Below are 17,492 nucleotides of genomic sequence, written 5' to 3'. Positions count from 1 at the left end.
TGAGAGAATACTGCATTGTCAGGGGTGCTGTCAACAACAACAACAACTTGCACTTATATTGCACCCTTCATGTGGGGTAGCATCCAGGAGCGCTGTCCTCCAGATGAGACAAACTGAGGTCCTGTCTCCTTGTTCAGGTGAATGTTCAAGATCCCATGGCACAATTTGAAAAGAGAAGGACATTTCTCTCGTTATCCTGGCCAACAATCCCCCCAAATAAAACCGAGTTTCATCCCATCTCCTAGAGTCCTGTAGCCTAGGGGTTAAAGCAATCGCCTCGCAAGTGACAGACCTGGGTTCGATTCCCAGGCAGAGCTAAGATACTTACTCCACACACCACGCACACATGTGCAGTAAGTTGGTTGTTAGTCGTTTGGCGCATCGCCTTTTCGGGGGTAGTAATTCCTTCAAAAAAAAATGTTTTCACTCAATCCAAGACTGTTTGTGGGACGCTGCTGTGTGCAATTGGCTGCTATGTTTCGTCCACAACATATACAGTCAATTCACTTTACCTTATATTCTGTTGAAGCGCTTTTGAAAAGTCTCGATGACGTGATAAGGCGTTATATCAAACGCAAGGATTATTATTATTGATAAAAAAAACTGGTCATTCACTTCTTGGCTGTGGGATACTGTTGTGTGCATCCACAAAATAAATAGAGTAATTACACTTCATATTAATTCCATGAAGCACTTTGCGATGCCTTGATGACGTGATAAGGTGCTATATCAAACACAAGAATTTCTATTATTGTAATAAACAAGCAACTGAATTCAGAATCGACAGTGCAGTGAGCAGTCAGTCCAACACTGGGCCAATAGAAAAGTGCGGGTGCACTTTTACACATTTCCTGCTACAACGGACCCCTCCACTACAAACCCGCTACAAACAGCCCCTCGAGTACTAACCGTTACACACTAACCGTTAGGCCCCAGGACTCTAGTGTTGTTTGCTTGAGGCTGCTACTATGGCTGGAGCAGCTCCCCTTTGCGCATGAGTGCATCTTCTCTAAAGCACTACAGTAATGATGAATAATAGATTCATTTTTTTAAGGTGGTAAAACTTTAATTGCCATCACAACATAAGATTTGTTTTCTTCTCATCTCTGGAGGTACCATCTATTTTATTTGTTTTGTGTGGAAATCAGTTCACGAGGTATTCATGAAACTCTGGCAAAAAAAAATTAAAAATTTGTTACCCCCATTTTAAAACGATCTTGAAAGTACAATGAAAGTCTCTGATAGCCTAAGCAACATTGGGATGCCCACATTTTTTGGATGGGGAGAAAATAAATCCCTATCCTGGGAACAATTGGATGCAGATCAAACATGCAGGACACGATCTCCAGCCCTGCCTCTGATGGGATTTGCTGCATGCAGGATTATAATGGCTAGATTATATGTTTGAGGTTTTTACTCTTTTTCTTCCACAGTCCAGTACTTCCAAAAGATGATAGTTTATGTACACATAGTATTTAGGATTATTTGCAATACTCTATTTGTACTTAGTCCCTGCACTTCAAGGCTTATTGCTAAGTGTAGGTTTGTATCCGCAAGACCAATCCTAAAACGAATTACTGAATTAAATTGGGCCAAAGAAGATTGTGCCTGGTTACATGCATTTTGGAGAGCATTCTGCATTTCTCGCCTTCAATCAAAAACATTCCACTTAACTGTAAACAGTCCTACAACAGGAAATTGCGCTGAGGTTACATGACCTATTATTATGGCTGACCATGTAAACATGTAGAATGTGAAGCAACATTTTCTTGGCTGTTGGTGTTTGCATTCTTGTTTTCCGCACATCGGAATTTTTTGGCCACTCCCTTTGACCTAATGAAGCTATCACAGCCGTTAGAAGCTCATCCTTTGTCAGCTTGTAATGAGTCCAGGTGGCCGCCTCTCTCTTTTCAGAAAGGAAGCTATGCTTGTTGTGTTAATCTTCTTAGTGACACTGAACACATCAAGTGTGTAGTTCCTATCAAGAATCTGTGGTACCAGCCTTTCAGAAGCTGTAGATTCGCCTTGTTTTTCAATGGCTTTGACATGTGGTGGTGGTTATATAAGTACCAGTGTATTAAAAAGACCTCTTGCTTGTGGTGCAGAAAGAAAAGGCCACACATCAGTGGTTCTCAATGGTTAAAAAAAGAAGCTTAACAGGATTGACAGGATTGACAGACTATGTTTGGCTGAAACATCCTTAAAAATGTTGGTGGGAAGACGGATGAAAGAAAGCAATTCCAAGGAGTAGAAAAGCTTCTGTGCTATACTCCCACCCCTTTTCTGTTGTTGGGGGTGTGCAGGAGAAGCAGAGCTTGAAGTTGCCATGGATCTTGGACAATTCAAGTGAGCTCACATCAGTCCCATTAAGATTTGGTGCCATTGTATAATGAGCGTTCTGCTGTAAGACAGGTGTGTAATTACTTGTGTCATGTTACTCAGATTCACTGGATAACAATTGTACTTCTGTTTTCAATCACCACATTTACTCAGTGTGAACCCTATTCATTTCCTGCACTTGTCTATAGAATCCTATTTGTTTTTACTTATAGGGTTGCCTGTGTCATAATTACAATTGCTAAGAGCCAATGAACCCTACAGTGGACAAATGTGGGAACACGACCTTAAAGATGCAGTCACACGTTTTGTGACCTGATGTGTTGTACGTTAACTTCTGAAGAGCTCTGCAATGAGAATACTTGTATTTAACAATGAAATCTCAGCCATTCTCCTTCAATCCATGCTATGCTTGTATGGGTGGGCTCACCAGCCTTTAGGCATGTGGACATTTTCAGGGCTGTGATCCACATTACTCCGTGGTGACCAGCCAAGAATGCTCACACCAGCAGTTGGTGAAACCTTAAATGTGACATTTGCTGAAAATTAGAAATCAGATATGGGCTTTTAATGGTATTCCTAATATTATGTTTCTGGGTACTAATTTGTCTCAAACAGTGAGATTTTTCACTGTAGTTTTCTTCTGGGAAGATTTGGCTACTAGTAGCAATAAACCTAATTTTCAACTGAGACAAAATTGTATTGTCTACAATCAAATGTCCCTCCCCTGCTCTGAGGAAGCAGTCTATTGCACTGACTAAAAGTCTTAAGAAATGTAGTAGCATTTCTGCAATTAAATTCAAATAATTTTACATTGCAACAACTCTGTATTGCTAGTTAAAAAATGCATCAGTCTAAAATATCTTCAGCTCCTTTTTTTAATGTTATAAACAGAATCTTTCTGCAGAGTTTTATCTTTTATCAGAGTTTTATCTTTCTGCAAGATAAATGTATTTTGAAGGAGTCCAGATCATAGAATCATAGAATTGTACAGCACAAAAAGAGGCCATTCGGCCATCAAGTCTGTGCCGGCTCTTTGAAAAGAGCAATGTAATGTCAGTCCCACTCCCCAACCGTTTCCCCATAACCCTGCAAACCCGTCCTCCTCAAGTACCCATCCACCGCGTTTTTAAAAGTTGTTATCGAATCGGCCTCCACCCCCCTTTCAGGCAATGCATTCCAGATTCGAACAACTTTTTTCTCACCTCCACTCTGCTTCTTTTAGAAACTATTTTAAATCTGTGACCTCGAGTCACCAACATAACCACCAGTGGAAACAGTTTTTCCCTTTCTAACCTATCAAATCCCCTCATGATTTTGAAGACCTTTATTAGGTCTCCTCATAACCTTCTCTGCTCCAATGATAATAATCCTCGCCTCTCTAGCCTTTCCTCATAATCAAGATCCCTCATTCCTGGTACCATCCTTGTAAATCTCCTCTGCACCCTTTCCAATGCCTTAACATCCTTCCTATAGTGTGGTGCCCAGAACTGGGTGCAATATTCTAACTGAAGCCTAACCAGTGTTTTATATAGGTTAATCATAACCTCCCGACTCTTGTACTCTATGCCCCTATTTATAAAGCCTAGTATCCCATATGCCTGTTTTACAGCTTTATAATCCCTCCAAAACAATAATAAACTGGTCATTTTCAATCCACGACTGTTTGTGGGACACTGCTATGTGCAATTGGCTGCCGCGTTTCACCCACAAATATACAGTCAATTCACTTTACAGTCTATTTGAGATGTCGAGAAGACGTGAAAAGTGCTATATCAAATGCAAGGATTATTATTGTTATATATTGTTTATCTACCTGTGCTGCCACCTTCAAGGATTCATTTACCTGCACCCCCAGGTCTCTCTGTTCTTTTACCCCCCTTAAGATTGTATTACCAGCCTATATTGCCTCCCCTCATTCTTTCTAACAAAATGCATTACCTCGCATTTCTCCACATTGAAATTCATCTGCCATGTGTCTGCCCATTTTACCATTCTGTCTATGTGTTCCTGCAGTTGGCTCCTATCCTTCTCACTGTTTACTACCCTACCTAACTTTGTGTTGTCCGCAGACTTGGAAATGGTACTTGCTATACCCAAGTCCAGATCATTTATGTATATTAAGAAGAGCAGTGGTCCTAATACCGATCCCTGGGGGACACCACTGTACACTTCCCTCCAGTCAGAAAAGCAACCGTTCACCACAACTCTCTGCTTTCTGTCTCCCAGCCAGTTCTGGATCCGTGCTGCCACTGTCCCTTTTATACCATGGGCTTCTATTTTTCTTACAAGTCTTTTATATGGCACTTTGTCAAATGCCTTTTGAAAGTCCATATAAGCTACATCACTACCTTCGATCACCCTCTCCATTACCTCATCGAAAAATTCTGTTAGATTTGTTAGTCAAGATTTGCCTTTAACAAATCCGTGCTGGCTATCCCTAATTAACCCATATTCTTCTAAATGAATATTTATTCTGTCCCGGATTATAGTTTCCAGGAGTTTCCCCACTACTGATGTTAGGCCTACTGGCCTGTAGTTCCCAGGTTTGTCCTTCTGCCCCTTTTTGAACAGGAGAGTAACATTAGCCACTCTCCGGTCCTCTGGCACCACCCCTCTGTCCAACGAAAATTGAAAAATTGTAGCCAAAGCCTCCGCTATTTGTACCCATGCCTCCCATAGTAATCTTGGCTGCATCCCGTCCGGGCTGGGCGACTCATCTACCTTGAGCCCAGTCAACCTTTTCAGTACTTCCTCTCTGTTTATACTTAGCTATCCATTTCCTCTACCCTCTCCTCCGATACTGTGGTATTTGGTGCATCCACTTCTTTTGTGAAGACAGATGCAAAGCACTCATTCAATACATCAGCCATACCCTCTGCCTCCACAATAAGATTTCCACCTTGGTCCTTAATTGGCCCCACCCTACCTTTGACTAACCTTTTTTTCTTGGTATGTTTGAAATATTTTAGGTTTTCCTTCAATGTTACCCACTAACTTTTTTTGTATAATCTTTTTGCCCCTCTTATTTTCTTTTTCAGTTCTCTTCTGTACTTCCTATATTCTATTTGGTTGTCTTCTGTATCTTGGGCTTGACATTTGTCATACGACTCCTTTTTCTGCTTCATTTTAGACACAATTACCTTCGTCATCCAGGGAGGTTTGGATGCCCTACTTTTCCCTTTTGTGGGAATGTATTTGTTCTGTCCCCAAGCTATATCGTCCTTGAAGATTTCCCACTGCTCTTTAGTTGTTTTACCTGCCAATCTTTCTTTCCAGTCCACCTTTATTAGGTTGCTTTTTAACTCACTGAAATTAGCTCTCTTCCAGTTGAGTAGCTTCACCTTTGATTGTTCCTGTCCCTTTCCATATGCACTCTGAATCTAATGATGTGATCACTATTGCCTAGATGCTCTCCAAAACTAGATCCAGCACTGCTTCCTTCCTCGTTGGACTAGAAACGCACTGATCAAGAAAGTTATCCTGCATGCATTTTAGGAATCTTTCCCTCTCCTTGCCCTTTGCGTTGTTGTTTTGCCAGTCTATGTTGGGATAATTAAAGTCCCACATTATCACGACTCTGTTGGCCTTGCATCTGTTTGAGATCTGCTTGCAGATCTGCTCATTTATTTCCTTCCCACTATTTGGTGGTCTATAGTATGCCCCTACCAGCGTAACAGCTCCTTTTTTGTTCCTTAACTCTAACCAAATAAATTCTGTTTTGGGGCCCTCCAGCACCTTGACCCTTTCCACGGCTATAACCGTATCCTTGATTAATATTGCCACTCCTTTTTTTCCTTCCCTATCCCTCCTGAATACATTATAGTCAGGAATATTCAGCTCCCATTCCTGTCCTTGTTTGAGCCAAGTCTCTGTTACTGCTACTACATCATATCACCCTATGACCACTTGAGCTTGCAGTTCACCAATCTTGTTTGCTAAACTCCGTGCATTTAGGCACATGCACTCCAAGACCAACTTGACCTGTTCTGTACTCCCCCCCCCCCCCCGTTTTATTTCTCCATCTTCTTGTCCATTGTTTTTTGCATTCCCTTCCCCCCTCAAAACTAGTTTAAACCCTCCCCTGCTGCATTAGATAGCCTGTCATTTGCCCCAGCTCTGTTTAGGTGTAACCCATCCATTTGGTACAGGTCCCACCTGCCCCAGAACTGGTCCCATGATCCAGAAACCTGAAGCCCTCTTTTCTAGACCATTTCTCCAGCCAAGCGTTCATATGCTTGATCCTGCCATTATGGTATTTATTTGCCCGAGGCACAGGGAGTAATTCAGAGATCACCACTTTGGATGTTCTATTCTTTAGTTTGTTCCCCAGCTTTTGATATTCTCCCTTTAGCATCTCAGCCCTTTTTTTTAACCAATTTCATGGATCCCAACCTGGACCACCACTTCTGGATGTTCCCCTTCCCCTGAAGAATTTTATCCACCCGTTCCGTGATGTCTAAGACCTTTGCACCAGGGAGGCAACATACCATCCTTGACTCCCATCTTCGGTTGTAGAAACGCCTGTCTAAACCTCTCACTGTTGTATCCCCTATGACAACAGCATTGCTCCTGTTACTTATGTCCCCCTGTTCAACCAATCGTTTTTTACTGTTCTCCCTGGGAATATCAACACTCTCAATATTCAGTACAGAGTACTGGTTTGGTAGTGCTACACTATTGGGGGCATTCTGCCCTGCCCGTCCCCTCTTCCTACCATGCCAGATAGTCACCTAGTCACTTTCCCTCTAAACCCTTGGTAGCTGTGGGGTGACCACCTCCTGAAGTGTCTGGTCCATCAAATCCTCACATCCGTTGTACAAGTTTGAAGCCCAAGGCTCCATCACCACGCTCTCGAGGGTTTCATAATCTGCTGGACTGATAAAACTATCCAATCCCTGACCATTAACCAGATGCAAGGAGATGATGTTACTTATTCAGTTTCACATTTCACTGTTACTGCTTCAATATGTTTCTGTTCTTCTCCCTTCTATTTTTTTTTGCTCCTCCTCCAAGTATGGTTATAGGGGGGCAGAGAGGCAATAGGGTGGTTATTTAGGTGTTAACCAGCTTGGCATGTGCTGCAATGTTGGAGCTGTCTTTCAGATGATATGTACTGTCCTATCTGCTTGTTTAGATGGAGGTTTTGGATCCCACAGCACTATTCGAAAAGAGAAGGTTGTTTGTCTTGGTATCATGAGCTGCAATCTCCTATTTTAAAAAAATAGTTATTCACTTCATGGCTGTTTTTGAGACATTATCTTGTGCAAATTGGCTGCTGGATTAGGGAATACACAATCAATAGACTCTAAAGAAAACTGTAAAACATTGGGATGTTTTGACTTGATTTGCGCTGTATCAAATACAGGGATTATTATTTATTGTGGGAAATTGAAAATGACCCTTGTGCAGTTGTGAGCGCACTTTGTGTTTGGGGTTCAGGCACATTGTTGGAGTGGAGTCTGTCTCGTGCGGTGGGGGAGGGGGCAAGAGGAGGTGATTTAATGAATAAAGTAATAAGGCCTTGTTCTTCAAGTGCCATTTGCAGTCTTAAGTTAGTAACTGGTTTCCAAAGTTTTTTGTTCCTGTTTTGTCATACTTGTGAGGTATGCTTGTTTAATTGCATATAATATTTTGGATTTTTTCCTTATGAGTAAGGTTTATGCCATTTATGAGTGTTTTGCATAGTCATAAACTGGAAAAGCAAAGTTGCTGGTGCATAATTGTGTAAATATTGTATGACTTGCATATATTAATAATGTACTTTCACATTTTTTCTGGTGGCACTACAATAAAGGTTACCATGCTCTGGGCATGTAGTCTATTGTTGACAAGGAGAGAATCTTTCCAAATTAGATATTTTCTGTGAGCTTTCTGGAACGTGTGTAGCCAAGTGGAGTGAGAAATGAGAAATTTGCAAATTGTAGCCTACAGCTCTGTAGCCTCAACTCTGCAGCTCGTGTACTCTCACACACCGTGACCCCATCACTCCCACCCTCGCTCAACTCCACTGGCTCCCCATCCCCCAGAGGATCGAGTTCAAGATCCTCGTCCTCATCTTTAAGGCCTTCCATGGCCTTGCCCCCACCCACCTCTCTGACATGCTGACTCCCTACCAACCTGCCCACTCCTCTGTTCATTGGGCTCCGGCCTGCTGCATGTCTCCCGCCCTACCATCGGTGGCCGGGCTTTCAGCCTCTCTGCCTCCACACTCTGGAACTCCATTCCACGATCCCTTCGCCTCGCTTCCTTCCTTGCCTGCTTCAAGGCCGGACTCAAGACCCTCCTCTTCGACTGTGCCTTTGGTCTCGCTCCCACCTCTCTGCCTTCCTTCACCCCTACACCACCCCTCCCCCATGCTCGGGCCCCGATGTGAAATGCGCTCTATAAATGTAATTTTGTTGTTGTGTTGTTGATACCGTCAGAATGTAAATCATATTGAGGGTATCTCACCTGTTGTTGCAGAAATGGTTGTGACTTTTAATTAGTACATTTCGGTGAAGTTTACAAGATGAATTCAGGATCATTGTACTTGTGGACTGATCCTTCCATCCCTCCACGGCCTTGTCCCACCCTCTTCTGTTACCTATTGCAGCCTTATGAACCCAACTGCCCCCTGTGCTCAGTGACCACCTGCCTGACTCGCCGTACCCTCGTCAGCTTTTGACACCCCCATCTCAGGCTCTCGGCCAGTTCTGTGAAGAGCTTTGTGATGTCCTGTCTTATGTGAATGGCGCTATATAAATGTGAAATTGTTGTTGAAGATTTTGCTTAGCTGGATAAAGTGAGAAAGGTTTGTTTCTAATGAGCACAATATATCTTGTGTAGAAATATTTTGCGCACTAAATCTTGTAATAGAATGATGTTCAATAGATTCTAGATACATGTCCTCATAAATTATTTTTCTTCACAGGCAACTGAAAGTATATTTCGAATGGCTGTAACACGAGGTCTCATCAATCCAATTAAACATGGAGAGGTAAGAGCTGTTTATGATATCTAAATACTTGTATTATATTTTTGAATATATATTGAATATATTCATCTCTTGTCAGAGGATTTCTTGACCTTGCAAGTTATAGAAAGTTACAGAAAGTTGCTGACCATAGTGCTAAATTAGTTTGAATTAGGAGTAGTCATTTGAAGTGGCATCCAGGAATATCGCTCACTTGCAGTATGCTTTTGATTTATATCCATTTGATTGGATGCATCTTATTCCTTCACCCACTGAAGTGAGTGAGAAATGAGTTGTAGCCTCTACTTCCCAATAATTGGAAACTAGGGCATTAACAAACATGTTTTTGATGGAATAGTTGAACATTAGCAGTATTTTAAGGCCCAAGGGCTGTCATGGCATTAGCTGTCAAAGAACCGAACAGGGCTGTGAGAATGGTTCACATTGACATGCTCAATCAAATGATCTTTTGTTCTTTGGATCATTTCTGGTACAAAAATCATTGGTGTTTTTAACATGCTCAAGTTTGGAATCCTATTTCTCCATTTGTTTTGAATAGGAGATGAAAAGCTCAAGAAGAATAGAACATTCAAATAACTATATGTAGTGGGAATTGTGGGACATTTGTGCTACCCCAAGGCTTCTAATTGACAAAGTGATGTTTAATCAGTTGCTTAACCTATTAAGCATCTGATTAAACATCACTGACTGATTAAAAATCAACAGGTTTGAAAATAAGCACAGAAAACTCTCATTTGGATATGCTTGATAAATAAACCATATTTAAAAAATTGGACACTGAGCAAACAGGTTTAGAATCTGTGAAAATGCAGCTTTTCATTTCTCAATTTATACTTTACAACTAAATGAAGTAACCAGAGTTTTACAGTTTAACATGATGTTTATAAGCCGTCAGTTGCAATGCAGTGAAGTGAATTCAGCAAAGTCTATGAGGAAGTACTGAATTGCTGCTGTGTGTACTGAAGAGCTATTATGTACAACTCATAAGACAATTTTATAATTGTACACCCTGTATAATGAAATATTGTGATTGGTGAATTGAGTACTTACACAATGATACTCAAAATACTCTAAAATACACTTTTGGTTTGAAACCAGAACAATCCTCTTGATTGTAAATTTGTTTCTGGTCAAGTCCATCTGAGAAGAAAGAGACTTTTAGTTCTCTTATGTATTCAATGTGATTATACAAGATCACAAGATTGTTCTGGATGAAGAAGGCCCTACGGCCATCCGATCTCATCCCTCTAAAATAGGATTGTCCAATCCGTTAGCAACTATTCACAGAGTGAATTGGGAATCCACATGTGGCGAAATTGCATTTTTGATGCGTAAATAAAAATGAGTAATAGACACCGTTGTTGGGCATGTGATCTCAATACTCATAGTTGCATGTGTACTTTGACCTTTTTGTACATTTGTTGAAATGGTAAGATGAAAAGCTGTGAGTGTTTTGTGATCATTGTGTACTTTCCTGCCTAGTTACTGTTTATTGGTTATCTGCTAAAATGAATCTTCTCTCAATAACAACTAGCATTTTTATAGTCCCCTTCATGCGGGTAGTGTCTCGGAGCACTTAACAGTGGCAGAGCTTGACGCTGAGCTGGGGAGAGAGCGGAGGTGACTGTAGGCATGGTCAAAGAGGAAGGTCTTCAGGTGTGATCTGAAAACAGGGAAGGAAGAGGCAAGGCCGAGGGACTGAGTTCTATGGTGTCGGGGCAAAGTGGCTAAAAGTACGGCCATTGATAGTGGAGCGGAGGGAACGAGAGATGTGCAAGAGGCGGATAGTGGAGTGGGGTATAAGCATGTCAGAGAGGTTTGGAGTTACCAGGACATGAAGTGATTTATGCACGATTATAGGGATCTCTCATGACTGAAGATCTAGATGTTGCGCTTAGCTCATTCCTCTAACATTGGGGATTATCCAATTGGCTCCCTTCTGCACTCTTGAGTCTGGACAGGCTGCTTATGTTGCGGTGACCAAAATTGTATGCAAGGTTCAGTTTCTTGTATTCTCACTGTATAATATGAGAATAAAATTTGGAGATCTAAACTCAATCTATATAGCCCAACATCCTGTTTGCCTTGTCGATTCCCAGGAGGGCAAAATTTTGGGCAAGTTTCCTGGCACCACACGTCTCTGTTTATCTAGCAGTAAGTAGGAACCCGTTTGTTAGTCGATTGGTGGATCGCTTTTCTGGGGGTAATAATTCCCCCCAAAAAAGTCACTAAATCCATGAATGTTTGTGGTACACTGCTGTGCACAATTGGCTGCCACATTTCTACCACAAAAATACAGTCAATTCACTTTATGGTATATTCTGTGAAGCGCTTTGAGACGTCTCAAAGATGTGATCGGGTGCTATATCAAATGCAAGGATTATTATTATTTTTGAGCTGCCTCGCACTATTTTGATATAGTGAGTGACAAGTCAAATAACACCCATACATTTTTTTCAGCTTCCCTCTTGGCAATTTCTGTCCGATCCATAGAGTACTTGTGTTTCCAATTTTTGGGTAATAATATGTATTTATCAGTATAAAACTTGATCAACAGTTATCAGCCCACGTGCATAGTCTATCAAGCTCCCTTTGTAAGTCCTTTGCTGCTCCTCTGATTCCACAGTTCCCACAACTTGGTATCGAGTGCAAAGAAAATTGTTGATGTTCTCACTCTGTTTTGTGTGAATAATATTTAATTGGATCACATTTAAAATAATAAAAACATAATTATGAAACCTTACTTGATACTAAATAATTCCAAGGAAACATTCTGTTGTGAAACATTCATGATATCTACATAGTATTTACAAATTCAAGTACCTGTTGACAGATCAGGGCTTTGGTGTTGACAGTTTGCAGGGACATTAATATGTGTTGCAATATAGTTGTTGCCAATTCTCCAGTAGAAAGAGAGAGAGAAACCATGCCATGGTGCTAAATTTACTTTGACCCCAAACAAAGGCTGTTAAATGACTCATTGGAAATTGGTCAGGGAATGGCTTTTATTGTTCATGGCACAATGTTACTTCAGTACAATCCTGTTACAACATGCTTCATTATAACCCGAGTTTGCTTATACTGCAGTTGTGCAACCCCAACATTCACTTACCAAAAAAAATATTGAACTGAGTTGCACCTCCAGTATAAATACTGATCTACTTCAATATAAAATACTTAATTCTGGGGTGGGTGTTGGTGGGGGGGGGGGGTTGTATATATTTACTTTCTGCTGAGTATTGCATTTGGAATTAGTTTGGAACAGCAGCGTACAGAGTTGAATAGGTAGTATTGTATCAATATTTCTGAAGATCAAAACCAAATCTATATTAATTTAGTTAAACATAACAAAAATTCTTAAAGACTGAAATTGATCAGTTGCTGTTTTTGCCCTCAGAAGACCTGACTTTAAACTCATCTCTAATGTGCCTTCAGTTACCCACCAGTGAGATGTGCAAACTGCATTTAAAACTTTCTTTCAGCTTTAGAGTTCATCCATGAAAATGCCTCTGCCTTCAAGACATTTACGCAACAGGTTGATTAATGGAACCTATTGTCCCAGGGTAGACTGACGAACCCAATGAAGTCAATTTGTGTATTGCTTTATAACCGATGTTCAATGTCCCATTGGACTCCAATTAGTGTTGAACTGGGAGGTCATGCACTGCTGGTTAGCTGTTTGTCACTATCAGAAATATTGTAATGTAGAATGTGAAAATGATCTTGTCCATTAAAGGCCTTCATTTAATGGGATTTGTTAATACATTTCTAATTTCAGTACTTGCCTATTCTGAATGTATTTAGTTCAGAAAAATTAACATGAGAGTTGATTAAATAACTAGCTGTATTGGTTGCAGCTACGCTTGGAACCAAAGGATCCAATATGGAATGTATATTGACACACAGACAGACAGACATTTCATCTTGATCTATACTCATCTGGAAGGATTCCTGTAATAGGACACATTTTGACCGTGCCGTTCTTTGACTGGGCAACTCATTTTGGGGTGCTGTTGCAGTCCTTTCAGCATTGAAGTGTAACCGCGCTGTTATAAATAATCCTTACATTTGATATAGCGCTTTTCACGTCTTCTAGACGTCTCGAAGCACTTCACAGAATGTACAGTAAAGTGAATTGACTGCATATTTGTGGGCGAAACGCAGCAGCCAATTGTGCACATCAGTGTCTCACAAACAGTCGTGGATTGAAGTGACCAATTTATTGTTGTTTTTGTTTTCCTGAGGGATTATTATCAGGCGTGTGGAGTAAGGAATCTTGCCCAAGGTTTCGCCCTACTAGGAATCGAACTTGGGAGGCGAGTGCTGTAACCACTGAGCTACAGAACTCCACCGTTCTTTGTTCTTTGTTCTTCAATTTCACTTAATGGGCCTTCTCCCTTTTGACAAGCACTTTTACTTATCCTTGAAAGGTTTGATTTTCGCTTAGGCATCTTTATAATGATAAATATAAATGTATAATTTATAATCACCGGGACGTCCTCTCGACGGGAAAGATGCTTTGAAAATGTAATTTTGTTGTTATTGCCGCGGCTTAGCTTCATTTGTGTTCTTTATTTTGTTTCTGCTGCCACATGGCTCGATTCGTGCTCTGTGATGCAGGATGCCATAGCACCACTTCGACTCAGCAGCCACCAGGTGTAACTTCAGTGAAAAATGCAAAACTGAAATACATTTTAGATCATAAGTCATGAACAATAGGAGATACTTGAAAACAAATATGCCCATGTTATTCCTGGATGCAAGACCTTTCTGATGAGTTATAAATGAGTTTGTGGAGTCCTGTAGCTCAGTGGTTAGAGCACTTGCTTTGCAAGCGAGACACCTGGGTTCAATTCCAGGCAGGGCGAAACCTTGGGCAAGTTTCCTTACTCCACACGCCTAATAATAATCCCTCCAAAAACAAAAGCAATAATAAATTGGTCATTTGCTGCGTTTTGCCCACAAATATACGGTCAATTCACTTTACAGTCTATTCTGTGAAGCGCTTTGAGATGTCGAGAAGACGTGAAAAAGCGCTATATCAAAATGCAAGGATTATTATTATTTATTAAATTTATTAATAATCTATAAATTTATTAAATCATGTCTCTGCGTCGATTGTTTATTGCGATTCTTCTTGAAGCGCAGGCAGACATTGTTTTATTAATGTGTGTGTATATTCGCTGGATTTAATGCAAAGTGTAATGACGATTTGTAGGCGATTATGGCAGTCAATTAAGGCAAGCAGTGTTCCACAGCCATGAAATGAATGACCATCGAGGTGAATAAACTTATCATAATGAAGAATAATGAAATATTGAATATCAAAATTTAAGAGCATATACATTTGGACCTTTTTCAAATTTATTTAGGTTAATAATAACATAGGAATGTAAAGAACTGGACAGATAGACCATGGTCTTTTTTGGTCTTGCACATTCCTTTGTTCCTAAGAAATAGTTTTTCACTGATCCTAGCTGAAGCTAGACATCCTATAGTTGGGACGTCTTTCCGACGTGTAAGGCGCTATACAAATGTAGTCTTGTTGTCTTGTTGAAGCTCTATGTTCTGTGAAGGATCTCAAGTGGGATGAGGTGAATTCTGTTGAGAATTACTTTTTCAGTCTTGGTAGTTGTAGCTTTGGTTGAACAAGGTGCTCGAGTTAGGAGGAAGCATAAAGTTAAAACAAGATCCAAATATGCACTGATAAAATACTTATGATAAATAAAATATTTCAGTTGAATGGTGAAAGAAAATCTATTCCAAGTAAGCAAGTTCAATTAAGTATTATGAATAAAAGTTTCAAGAAAAATATTGGGTAAATAGCATTGATACTTAGTTGGAAGTGATGAGAAGTAAATCTTGAAAGATTAGATTAGAGCCTTAAGTAAAGATATTTGAATTTCTCCTGAAGCACAATACAGCCATCAGCTGCTGTTTGTCACTGATGTGATAATTACAAATGCAACTTCCAACAGATGAGGAAACAGTAATACAGGTCACATTTTACATTGTGTGCTTTTCAATCAGAAGCTTTGATGTGAAATCTGCTCCTAGCCATTAGTTGGAGTATTAATTGTGATCCTTTCAATTAGTTGGATACGTTTGTTGCAGGAGGAGTTGCACTACAAACTGAATTGAATGGATTACGAATTTGACCATTCTAACGTGTTTACTTATTATAATACTGTTTCAAATTTTGTCTTAATTTTAAGAATCAACACTTGTTTTTTTCTTTCTTTTTTTCTCACTTTGCTATAGTTGAGTAGGAATTGATCAAAAACTAGAATGCTCTTTATAATATAGGAATAGACTAGATAGGTTGAAAATCCTTTTTACATTGCTTGTATTCTTATGTGTTTAGCAGAGCATATAGTGTTTATATAGCATATAACGATCACCATCCACGGTTGCACACTCCACCTTACTAAACCAATCCGGAACCTTGGCATTGTGTTTGACCTTCAACTATCTTTTCTATTCCACATCCTTGCCATGACCTGCTCTGCCTTCCCTCACCTCCGCATCATTGCCCGGCTCTGCCACTGTCTCACACCGCAGGCCGCCGAAACCCTCAAACTCGTATTCATAATATCCAGGCTTGACTACACTAACTCCTTGCTTGTCGGCCTCCCCAATTCCTCCCTCCATAGGCTGCAGATCATCCAGTACTCTGCAGCCCGTGTCCTCTCCTGCACCAGGCTCCGTGACCCCCATCCTCGCCCGACTCCACTGTCTTCCTATCACACAGAGGATACAGTTCAAGATCCTGGTCCTCACCTTCAAAGCCCTCCAAGGCCTCGCTTCCCCCTGCCTCTGCGACCTCCTTAACCCTCTACCATCCTGCCTGCTCCCTCCGCTCAGCGGGCTCCGGCCTGCTTCACTTCCCCCCCACCTTGCTCGCCCCACTATTGGTAGTCGGGCCTTCTGCCACTCTGCCCCCACCCTCTGGAACTCCATCCAGCAGTCCGTCCATCTCGCCCCTCCGTTGCCTCCTTCAAGATCCATCTCAAGACCCTCCTCTTCAACCATGTTTTTGATCACCCTGCTTCCCTCCCTGCCCTCCACCCTCCCCAATCCCGCCCCCCAGCTCGGGTCCGAAATACCGACAGTCCAGCGCCTTTGTACGTCCTCCCGACGTGAAAGGCGCTGTACAAATGTAATTTTGTTGTTGTTGTGTCTAAGTTTGAACAATCAATAATACCAGCAGTTGAAAAAGGTTGTTTGTTTAGGTAGCCATAAAGTAACATTTCATCGTAAAGTAACATTGTCAGAGATCATTGTAGTATAACTTATTAATGGCAATAATTAGTGTCTTTAAAATTACATGTTACTAGAACACAGGAAGATAAGATGCTGTAGAATGTCTGCTTTTTAAAATTAGCTTTAAATATGCCATTTTGTTTGTTGATTAAGAGCTTAACTGTTTTAACTTGGTTTAATTTTCTCATCCTGTCAAACTATATTTACTTTTAATATTACCCACTTGTTTTTCCTTCATTACATTGCCTACACCCTTTCCTGTGTTGCTGCAAAGGGAGAGTCTGATTAATGTGCAGGGTAACTTTTCATTTCATTTCTAAAGTTTGGAGGGGGAGGAGGGCGATGAAATAATGTCGCAGATTGGATGTCACGATTCATTATTTTTGCTTCTTTGCTTTGTAAAAGATTGTTCTGACAAGTGAGCATCCAGTGGCAGCATTTTAACCTCAGAGCCTTTTTTGTCCAGGAATTACAACTCTGGGAATGACTTTAAGTAACTTTTTTATTTTTTGAAGTTACGGTTTCTAACTTGCAGAAGAAACAGACTGCTTATCCAGCTGTTTTCCATTGTTCTGTGGTTTGCAGGGTGCTACAGCACTGTTATCTACAGTGCCTGTTTAAACATTTTTTGTGTGAAGGAGTCAGCCAGACCAAATGTCTGGAGTTAAACTCAGCCATGAAGTTAATGCCCAACCTATTGAAAGATTGTGATTCACTGCTTTTCTGGCTCAGTCTTTTAAGTATATATAGATACAAATATAAAATATATATAAAATATATAATTAAAAAAAATAATTTGGTGGCTACCAGATTTATTCATGTAAATGAAGCTCAAAGGGTCTTCTCCAATTGCTTACTGCATAAGAGAGCCATCTGGTATGGTACTGAATGGAACAGGAAATTTGAACAAGCGGGA

At 40.6% G+C, this 17,492-nt stretch overlaps 1 protein-coding gene across 1 annotated transcript in view; it reads left to right on the top strand.

Annotated features, from left to right (window-relative positions):
* Nucleotides 1–17,492, top strand: part of tmem135 (transmembrane protein 135) — a 257,534-nt gene that overhangs the window by 94,599 nt on the left and 145,443 nt on the right. Inside the window, exon 5 of the mRNA XM_007902332.2 lies at nucleotides 9,251–9,316. Coding sequence (XP_007900523.2) covers nucleotides 9,251–9,316 — 66 coding nt within the window. The remainder of the gene's footprint in view (nucleotides 1–9,250; nucleotides 9,317–17,492) is intronic.

Source organism: Callorhinchus milii, unplaced genomic scaffold (assembly GCF_018977255.1).
Source record: "Callorhinchus milii isolate IMCB2004 unplaced genomic scaffold, IMCB_Cmil_1.0 Scaffold4, whole genome shotgun sequence".
Taxonomy (NCBI): Eukaryota; Metazoa; Chordata; class Chondrichthyes; order Chimaeriformes; family Callorhinchidae; genus Callorhinchus; species Callorhinchus milii.
This window is presented reverse-complemented; position numbering and strand designations above follow the sequence as displayed.